We start from the raw sequence: 10,985 nt of genomic DNA on the forward strand, positions 1-10,985 counted from the left end.
ATATCCAGAGGTTGTCTTTGGGAAATAGACGTATGAGTGCTGCCAGCATTGCTGCAGAGGTTGAAGGGGTGGGGGGTCAGCCTGTCAGTGCTCAGACCATACGCCGCACACTGCATCAAATTGGTCTGCATGGCTGTCGTGCCAGAAGGAAGCCTCTTCAAAGGATGATGCACAAGAAAGCCCGCAAACAGTTTAACTTAAACAGTTTAAACAAGCAGACTAAGGACATGGATGACTGGAACCATGTCCTGTGGTCTGATGAGACCAAGATAAACTTATTTGGTTCAGATGGTGTCAAGTGTGTGTGGCGGCAACCAAGTGAGGAGTACAAAGACAAGTGTGTCTTGCCTACAGTCAAACATGGTAGTTGGAGTGTCATGGTCTGGGGCTGCATGAGTGCTGCCAGCACTGGGGAGCTATAGTTTATTGAGGGAACCATGTATGCCAACATGTACGGTGACATACTGAAGCAGAGCATGATCCACTCCCTTCGGAGACTGGGCCGCAGGGCAGTATTTCAGCATGATAACGACCCCAAACACACCTCCAAGACGACCACTGCCTTGCTAAAGAAGCTGAGGGTGAAGGTGATGGACTAAACCCTATTGAGCATCTGTGGTTCATTCCCAAACGGAAGGTGGAGGATCACAAGATCTTTAACATCCACCAGCTCTGTGATGTCGTCATGGAGGAGTGGAAGAGGACTCCAGTGGCAACCTGTGAAGTTCTGGTGAACTCCATGCCCAAGAGGGTTAAGACAGTGCTGGAAAATAATGGTGGGCACACAAAATATTGACACTTTGGGCCCAATTTGGACATTTTCACTCAGGGGTGTACTCACTTTTGTTGCCAGCGGCTTAGACATTAATGGTGTTGAGTTATTTTGAAGGGACAGCAAATTTACACTGTTATACAAGCTGTACACTCACTACTTTACATTGTAGCAAAGTGTCATTTCTTCATTGTTGTCACATTAAAAGATATAATCAAATATTTACAAAAATGTGAGGGGTGTACTCACTTTTGTGAGATACTGTATATATATATATATATATATATATATATATATAGGCATATGTATAAACATAAATGTACTTACACATTATTGAAAGAGAATAAGCACAAAACACAGCTAAGTTCTTCTCTCGATGATGGACAGCTCAAAAATGCCATGGAAAGCAGAAGTTGGTTTTTAAAAAAGGAAAGCAGAGCAAGGTCAAACTTAATGGTTTTGGAAATCCCCAGAAACATGTCTTTAATGGTTCTCGGAAAGTAAAGAAAGGAAAATATAAAGGGTGTTGGAAAGCACCCGGAATTCAAGATAATAGTTGAGGAAATCACCCAGAAATCAGACATATTGGTATTCGGGCAAAACAAGGGGCATGTACTAAGCTTGATAAACTGTATAAAAGGGAGCCCCGTCTTTGGGGATTTTTAGATCACTTTGGGACGTCCATTGTGTGGATCTCGTGTGTTGAAGCAATAAATTGGACCCTTTCTTTCCTCACTCATTGTTCTGTGTTTTTCTTCATCCTCAAGCTGATGTAAGTACCTGGCATTAAATCTTAATAGTATTTGGTAATTTGGTAAAATTAGGTACAACAAGCAGATATTTGGTTACGTGTGTTGATTTCTCCTATGTATGACCTTCTGCCTGTTCTTGACTTTGTTTCTGCTCTGCCCCTTTAAGTTTAATGATTCAGGTCCCAAACTGCTGGAAATGTCGGACAGGTTCTAACTCTTCACCAAAACTGCTTTATACAGGAGAAGAGGTTTGAGGTGAGACTCCTGTCATACGCCAGTCCTGGTGAGTTTATTACCCTTAATGCTGTAAGACAGAGAAGAACATCAGTGTAAACACACACGCACGCACACACACACACACACACACACACACACACACATACACACACACACACACACACACTATTCAATATGATACAGTAGATTAGAGAAAAGAGACACTAAGTCAGTAACTCACTGTAGTGTCTCCAGTTTACAGTATGGGTCCTTCAGTAGATCAGAGAGCAGCTTCACTCCTGATTCTCCTGGATTATTCCACTCCAGATACAGTTCTCTCAGGTGTGATGAGGAGTTTGACCTCAGAGCTGAAGCCAGAGCAGCACAACCTTCATCTGTAATACTGCAGTAACGCATCCTGCAAGAAAGAAAACATGAAATCATCAACTACACAAAATCTTTATATACAGAACATCTACTCTCCATCTCACACACAACAGTAACAATATATCACATCATTACAATTACAATCACCACAGATGGAAACTGGATATGTGTGTGTGTGTGTCTGTCTGTGTGTGTGTGTGTGTGTGTGTGTGTGTGTGTGTGTACTTCAGTTTCTCCAGTGTACAGTGTGGATTCTCCAGTCCAGCAGAGAGCAGCTTCACTCCTGAATCCTGCAGATTATTGTTACTCAGGTTCAGTTCTCTCAGTCTGGAGGAGTTTGAGCTGAGAACTAAGGTCAGAACTCTACAGCTTTCCTCTGTCAGTTTACACACACACAGCCTGGAAGAGAAATGAGGAAGCATTAGATTTATTTATCTGATTGTGAAACGAGGAGTTTCCATCAGGTGGGAAATAAAGTGTTTACCTGAACACAAGGTTCTAATGTCAGGATAAAAATATAAAATGAACAGCCTGTGTATAAACAATAAACTAGTATTGTCATGTTATTAAAGTAAATGTGTGTGTAATGTACACTGATCTACACGCTGTAGAAATACATGCACTTTGTTCTGATGTGAGAAGTGATGTAGATATTTCAGCATTAACACCAAGCTGAGATTCACAGAGACACTAAAACAGTTGGTGTTCATTGTTCTTTGGATCTTAATCTAATAACTTTCTATCTCTCGGTATCTCTCTCTCTCTCTCTCTCTCTCTCTCACACACACACACACACACACACACACACACACAGAGAAAAACAAAGCTCAATAGCAGAAACAATGTTAATCCACACCATATACAATACACACTTTAATGTTTTACTCATATAAAACACTGGGCTTCATTTATCACACTGGATACGAATGAATTTATTCATAAAGTGTGTGTAGGAGCATTTACACAGGAACTCTTTAATGTGTAAAGTTAATTAGACAACGAACTACAGTAAGATTCACAATATATCAGTCGCTCAGCCGAAACGAGGAGCTTGTCATAAAAGTCGGTTTACAGAAAAACAGCAGTATAGATTAAAATCTCGATTACCGGCAATTTAGTTTATAATATAAACTATAATATAAACTGAGACTTATCATCATCATCATAGCACAGAGACAGCGTTAGTTAAAGTAGTAAATGACCTTCTACTGACCTCCGATCAGGGTTGTGTTTCGCTGCTTGTGTTACTCGACCTTAGTGCAGCTTTTGATACTATAGATCACACTATTCTCCTTGATAGATTAGAAAATGTTGTTGGTATTAAGGGAACAGTCCTCTCCTGGCTCAGGTCTTATCTGACCGATCGTTATCAGTTCGTAGATGTAAATGGTGAATTCTCCATGCGTACTGAGGTTACTTTTGGAGTTCCACAGGGTTCTGTTTTAGGCCCACTGCTCTTTACTTTATATATGCTACCCCTAGGTCAAATTATTCGTAAACATGGAATTAGCTTCCACTGTTATGCTGATGATACACAGTTGTATGTTTCAGCGAAGCCAGAGGACAGACAGAAGCTTAGTAAAGCTGAGGATTGTGTAAAGGACATTAGACATTGGATGTTAACTAACTTCTTTCTACTTAATTCTGATAAAACAGAAATACTTTTATTAGGCCCACGTGTAGCTAGAAGTAATCTTTCTGATCACATGGTTACTCTGGATGGTCTTTCTGTTTCATCATGTGCAGCAGTTAAAGACCTTGGAGTGATTATTGACTCCAGCCTATCATTTGATGCTCATGTAGATAATATTACTAGGATAGCTTTCTTTCATCTCAGAAATAGTTCTAAGATAAGAAACATATTGTCACTACATGATGCGGAAATACTAGTTCATGCATTCGTCACCCCTAGATTAGATTACTGGAATGCCTTATTGTCTGGATGTTCCAGTAGGAATATAAATAAGCTCCAGTTAGTCCAGAATGCAGCTGCTAGAGTCCTAACTAGAACTAGAAGATACGACCATATCACACCAATATTATCAGTACTGCATTGGCTCCCAGTAAAATCTCGCATTAACTATAAAATACTTTTATTAACCTATAAAGCACTAAACGGTCTCGTGCCACAATATCTGAGCGACCTTTTGGTTTTATATGATCCGCCACGCCTACTTAGATCAAAAGATGCAGGCTATTTGACGGTACCCCGAATAGTGAAGGCTACAGCAGGGGGAAGAGCTTTCTCTTATAGAGCCCCACAGTTATGGAACAGTCTTCCTATTAGTGTTCGGGACTCAGACACAATCTCAGTGTTTAAGTCTAGGCTTAAAACGTATTTGTTTACTCAAGCCGACCCTGACTAGATTCTGTTCTACTACTTCGCAGTCATAATAATCTTTTTTCTCCCTCTCTCCTTTCGCCGAGCCCCACACGAATTTATGGAGATATTAGAGATCCAGATCCTTTCTGCCTCTGGATGGAGCTCAAATCTTCTCTAGTTCCAGACTGCTGGGACTACGGCTGCTCCTAAGGCCATACAGACTTCATATAAATCCATAATGAACTTTTTCACACTATCTGTTGTTACCCAGATGAGGATGGGTTCCCTTCTGAGTCGGGTTCCTCTCAAGGTTTCTTCCTCTTTAAACATCTTAGGGAGTTTTTCCTTGCCACCGTCGCCACTCAGTGGCTTGCTCAGTTGGGATAAATTCACACCTTTAATATCTGTATACCGTGTTGATATTTCTGTAAAGCTGCTTTGAGACAATGTCTATTGTAAAAAGCGCTATACAAATAAAATTGAATTGAATTGAATTATTACTGTTGCCCAGATCAATATGGCGGCGACGTTGACCTAGGATCCAGCGGCCAATGTGGAGTCTATGTATATCTATGAACACAACAGCCATGAGTCGCAGTGGATTGACATCAACTCCCCTCTTCAGTTAATTGGCTAGAGGAGGAGCTGTAGTGGACCAATGGTGACGCTAAAGCCCGCCCTGATTTACATGAAACTCGAACTACAACATTTGGAAAAGCAATTGGAGAATGTGGAAACAAGCGAAGGGAAAACCAGCATAAGCGTTCAGAAAAAGAAAACATGAGCAGAAAATGTCAGAGAGCACAAAAACACAGTAATATAACCAAGGAAACATGATTTTGTGTGCGTTTCAGAAGACTTTGAATTCATGTTTCAGTTTTGTGTGATATAAATTTACATGTGTTTTTAAATGTTTGATTCACGCTTATTATTTTTCGATCCATGACCGCAAAACTTTTGACAGAAAATGAATCCCATACTTTTGGACTCAGACTTGGACTCGTGCCCCAAAAATACCTTAAATCATTTCACACCAGACTGCTTTGTGAACGCGGGTCAATACAAAGCAGGATTTACTAAAAACTTGATTCTCAAGAATGGATCAGTACCAACTGTTCGTGATCCAGCTTCATATCCAGAAGACGTAAGTATCGCACTTTATATTTGGTGAATGTTTGTAAATTGCCTTTCCGAATGAGGTGGTTAGCAGATTCCACAGCTAATGTACTACCCGAAACAGAAGCTGTTCTCTTCCGGGGCACAGCAACTCATTTGCATTTAAAGAGACACACACAGGAAAACAGCGTGTTTTTGCTTCCACCCAAAAAGGGGCATTTTCAGAAGGGTATAATAAATGATCTGTGGGGTATTTTGGGCTGAAACTTCACAGACACATTCTGGGGACACCTGAGACTTATATTACATCTTCTAAAAAGGATTAAAATAGGTCTCCTTTAATATTAAATTTACCTTTTTTTATATATATCTTTTCCATTGTGAAGCATTTTGAGCTGGATTTTATGTATGAAATGTGCTATATAAATAAAGTTACTATTATTATTATTATTATTATTATTATTACTACATTTATTTATTTATTTATTTATTTATTGAGTGTGTATGCGTGTGTGTGTGTGTGTGTACCTCAGTATCTCCAGTGTACAGTATGGATTCTCCAGTCCAGCAGAGAGCAGCTTCACTCCTGAATCATGCAGGTTATTGTCACTCAGGTCCAGTTCTTTCAATCTGGCGGAGTTTGAGCTGAGAACTGAGGACAGAACTCTACAGCTTTCCTCTGTCAGATTACACTCACACAGCCTGGAAGAAAAACAATGAAATATCAGAACACTGATCTCAAACACACACACAGTCATAATATACTTACTCTTTACCATGTAACAGAAATGTGAGTATTTTTCTCTCACACACACAAATCAGAGGACAGGACACCATATCAGCACTATTATTATTATTATTATTATTATTATTATTATTATTATTATTATTATTCAGTTACAATGATCCTTAAAGAAATGAAAACAGAAGGGTTTTTTTTTGTTTGTTTGTTTGTTTGAACAAATGCTTTATTATAATTGAAACTTGAAACCATTTTTAATGAAAGCATGTGTTAAAAAGTCTCCCATTTAAAGATAAATAAAATGAACAGAGGAGAAAAGGGAAATTCCAGGTGATCATCAAAAGCAGCCAGAGCCAGCTGTTTCAGGAAAACCTTTCATTGCACAACCAGAGTTCCGAAAGATGCTACACCAAATTACACAAGATGGTGGTGGTGCATCGCAAAAGAGACCACAGAGACAAACAAAACTCCCCGAAGGATTCCAAGACTTGAATTGTGGAGTATAAATAGAGGAGCAAATTAGCATGCCATGTGCATGTATGTTAATTAATTATTGATGCATAGGATGATATACATAAGTGAAGTTTTCATGTGTTTGTTTGTTTAAAATTTGGAGAGAAGGAAAAGAAGATATTTTGAGTTATTGATTGTGAGACATTGTAAAGGGATATGTTTAAATCGTCACGACAATCCTAATAATAAATGTTCAAACTAAAGTGTTAGTCTAAGTCTAAATAAAGGGGAGATGTCATGTATCCGGGTTGTGGGTGGCGCTAGAAAAGTGTATGCCCGGAATTGGCAGATGTGAAGTAAAGAGTTAGAGTTCATGACCGGTCTGTCAAGTGTCTGATCTAATTCTGCAACTTTAGCTCATAGAAGCAAAGACACAACACGGACTAAGTTTTATCAGTGTGACACAGAAGTCACACACGCTTTTCCGTGAACATGCACGTAATGCTCCTGCTAGGAGAGAGAGTTTGTGCTCTTTAACATGTGGCTGGTTAATTACAAGCTAAACTATGAATGAATGACTATGACCGTTATTTTTTATTTATTGTAGTGTTTATCAGTTCACATACATTACACTATTCTAAACCTAGATTAGTTTCACCTTTGGAGTAGTCCTGTTGGAGTCTTTGCTCTCTAACACATAATTAGATGATTAAAGCGAAAATATGAATGCCCATGACTTTGTTGTTGTTGTTTTTTATGTAGACCTATTTCATGACTGTATTTTTGTGTAATGTTTTCGAATGTCAGAAAACAAAGTGTACAGCTGCACCTTTTAAGTTTCATGAAAACACATTGAATGTGATTATTCTAAAGTTTTATTTTAAAACAGAATTAGTAACATCTAACAAATACTGCTTTTTCTGTCTTACAGGTCATCATGCACAAAAAGTTGTGTTTTTCCCAGGAAGAGTTAAGGTTGTGTTCTCTAAAAGACCACTGGTATATCTCCTTCAGGAGCCAACCGAGGAGGCCAGACTGATCAAAAATAACCCATCTCTGCAGGACAAGTCGGCACCGATAAAGGATGAGCTTCAGACAAAAACGCTCTGACTGTGGTCTGTCAGAGAGGAGGGGATGTCTCAGACCAGAGAGAAGTTTTTGGTGAATACATCTTGCAGTTTGGCAAATACAAGAAAATGACATGGGGTACACCATTTACATGATAAAGAACCTTCAGCAGGAAGAGACTACAGGAGTCTTTATGCTCACATGTTTCCTCAGAACTGTTTCAAGCCCAGGGCATGACTGGAGTGTCATGCTGGAACTTTCAGCATCTGGTGGACCTGAAACAGCCAGGTGTTCTGCTTCCAGGAGTGTTTGATCCATGTCTGATTGCCGATCTCAATAGTATCTCAGAGAGGGTGACAGGAATGCCAAAGTGTCCTGCCCTTCAGGTGTCCAACAAAGATTCGGGTGGAGGTTTGGGCTGGAGTATGTTGAACCTGGACATCACCCTGTTCTGCTGGACTGGGAAAAGCACAAGACCAAGAGCACTCAGCCTTTAAATCCATCTGAACAAAGCAGCCCACCCAATGCCCAGTCTGGAGACTCTCCTGCTGTTCTTGATGTGACTGTACATCCTCAGCTAAAGTCAGGTAAGCATTTTAAAGAAGAAAAAACTCACAAGACACTGTTATCATACATTTATTATCTGTAGAGTAACACTCTTCATGCTCTTTTGTTGTTCTAGTAGAATCCACTGGCACTCTGCCTGTGCCCTTGCTGTCCTCATCTCATGGTGCCCATGTGGACCTATACCACCTCTGCCCATGCTGGCCTTGTCCTAGAGCACCTGCACTAGACCTGTGGAGACTGGTTGGAGGGTGTTTGTGCTGGACCACAAATGGTGGACATCCCAATGAAGGAGGCCATTGACAACTTGCTAAAAAATCAAAAAATAAGAGCGATGGCTCCTGTTGTGGATAAAAATGACATGAAATAAACATGAGGGAGACCTAGTATGAGTAATATGTAATTTTATTGATAATTCACAGGACTGGTGGGTGCGTAATCTTGAGGAGAGCGGTAGGGGGAAGAAAATGGGGTGTGTCCTGGGGACATGGGATAGTCAGCAAAGGTGAAATAAGGAGACCACTGGGAGTAGGGCGGACTGACCGGTGAGAAGAGGGAAGAATGGTCAGAGCCCAGATCAGAGAAGGTGACACCATCCTCAGACTGAAAGCTGGAGGGAGGGTCTGTCTGTGTAGAGGCGTCAATACACACATTCACGGGGTGGATTCTGTATCTGAGAGGGGGGGAACGAAGAGAAGGAAAAATGACGACAGGCACCTAGACACAAAGAAGCGGTATTAGGCGGATATTGACGAATTGGATTCACACTTTAAGATCTTTTAAGAGTAACACACTATGGTTTATTAGTCAAAAAGAAGTATAAGATTTGAGGAGTGCAAACACACACACACACACTCTCGTACAGTCAAGGTCAGGCATATAAACACACACACACACACACACACACACACACACACTCTCTCTCTCTCTGTCTCTCTCTCTCACACACACATAACATTAATAATAAATAATAAAAAGGAGTATTAAGATATTATAAGGGTAATATCTTATAATAATAAAATATATACTCTTTATAAAAAATAAAGAGTAGTAGGATAGTAGAAGGGTAATATAATGATATTATGAAGTAGGAAGTACAGTAAACCAAGCAGTATAACTATATATAAAATAGAGATATAGAGCAAATATGAAAATAAAATATAAACCAGAAATACAGAAAAATGTAACTTACTCATAATTCAGATGGTGAAGATTCTTGTCTCGCAAGGAAGGCCTTAATTTTAAGAGAAAACCATGAGGAGCCATTTATAAGGGTAGCTGAGTCAAGCTGACCCCGCGAGATAAGAGTGAGACCAAGGTCTCTCTAAATTGTTTTGTCTCTCTCCACTTTCGAACCTAATGGTAAATTGGAAAGGCCTTTTTCAAAACATAATGGTAATGTAGATGAGCTCTTTTTTTTAACCCTATTGGTATTGATATCATAGTCTTTCTGAAATATATTGGTTATCTACTGTGTAAATACAGTATAAATACTTGAGCTTGAGCTCCAGGTGTCAGATCACTTCTGAGAATTCTCATCGGTGTGGATCTCGTGTGATGGAACGGAACCAATAAATCTGGACCCTTGCCTCTTCTTACTCATGGCTGGTGTCTTTTTTTCTATCTCCAACTGGGTTCGGAGATAGATGTGAGTATTTGCTTCTATGTTGAATTTTAAGTGTTTTTGGGTAATAGGCTAAATTTGAGCCAGCACTCCTCTGTCCACTTTTTTAAATCAGGTTCTTCTACTGTTCCACAAAGGTTTTTAAAGCTTACAGTGGTGAAGGACTAACAAACCCCAGAATATCATTTCAAGACTTTTTGGAAGGAGAGTTCTTTCAGAGAGAACTTGAAACCACAAAGAAACGATTGAAGGAGAAAGGACAGCAGAAACGTAAAAGGCCAGAATCTCCACACATTGGTCGCTTGTATATATTTTGTAAAAGTGAACTGAAGCAGGGCCCAAATAGTAAGTCTGCTTTTTATGAGCTGAAAAAGACTGAGATGGGTGGCAGAAAAAAAGAAAATGAATAGAAGTGTTCCACTGTAAATATCTTGCACTTCTGCTGAATATTTAACTAATGTAGATATATTTTCACTTTATTTTACTGCATAAGTTTAAGTTTGTATTAATATGTAAATAAGGACACACTTACAGTATCCACATTAAAATTTTATTTGTCTCTCACACACGTATGTATATATGTGTTTCTTCACTATTATTGATTTTGGTTTACAGTGCCTGTTTAAAGTGCTTAAAATGCAAATAATCTAAACAATAACATTTTTATTTCACTTGTTGACATTTTGTAAATGTAAGAAGTAAAAATAATATAAAACTGCTGCAAAAGTGATATTTTTAATGGATCAATGTTGACATAGTGGCCAGAGATTTATTGAGAGTTTTGTTCTATGTTACACATTTGATAAATAAATATTTCAACAATTAATCATTTAATAACAATACTCTGGCCATCAAACACAGAAACCATTTTAAAGCAAATTATAATACTAATGCGTTGTTATTATTTCAGAACTGTGTTACATGTATGTCTTTGTGCTTATAATGCATAAAGTTGTGTGAAACAATTT

The 10,985-nt window shown here is 39.0% G+C and overlaps 1 protein-coding gene across 1 annotated transcript in view; it reads right to left on the bottom strand.

The window, feature by feature from the left end:
* Positions 1–1,126: 1,126 nt before the first annotated feature.
* The window catches only part of LOC128604894 (NLR family CARD domain-containing protein 3-like), a 17,954-nt gene continuing 8,095 nt past the window's right edge, over positions 1,127–10,985 (bottom strand). Inside the window, exons 7-10 of the mRNA XM_053619993.1 lie at positions 6,095–6,268; positions 2,353–2,526; positions 1,982–2,158; positions 1,127–1,828 (exon numbers count right to left, since the gene is read on the bottom strand). Of these exons, the coding sequence (XP_053475968.1) occupies positions 1,792–1,828; positions 1,982–2,158; positions 2,353–2,526; positions 6,095–6,268 (562 nt within the window). The 3' untranslated portion in view covers positions 1,127–1,791. The remainder of the gene's footprint in view (positions 1,829–1,981; positions 2,159–2,352; positions 2,527–6,094; positions 6,269–10,985) is intronic.

The sequence above is a fragment of the Ictalurus furcatus genome, unplaced genomic scaffold (assembly GCF_023375685.1).
Source record: "Ictalurus furcatus strain D&B unplaced genomic scaffold, Billie_1.0 scf5, whole genome shotgun sequence".
Taxonomy (NCBI): domain Eukaryota; kingdom Metazoa; phylum Chordata; class Actinopteri; order Siluriformes; family Ictaluridae; genus Ictalurus; species Ictalurus furcatus.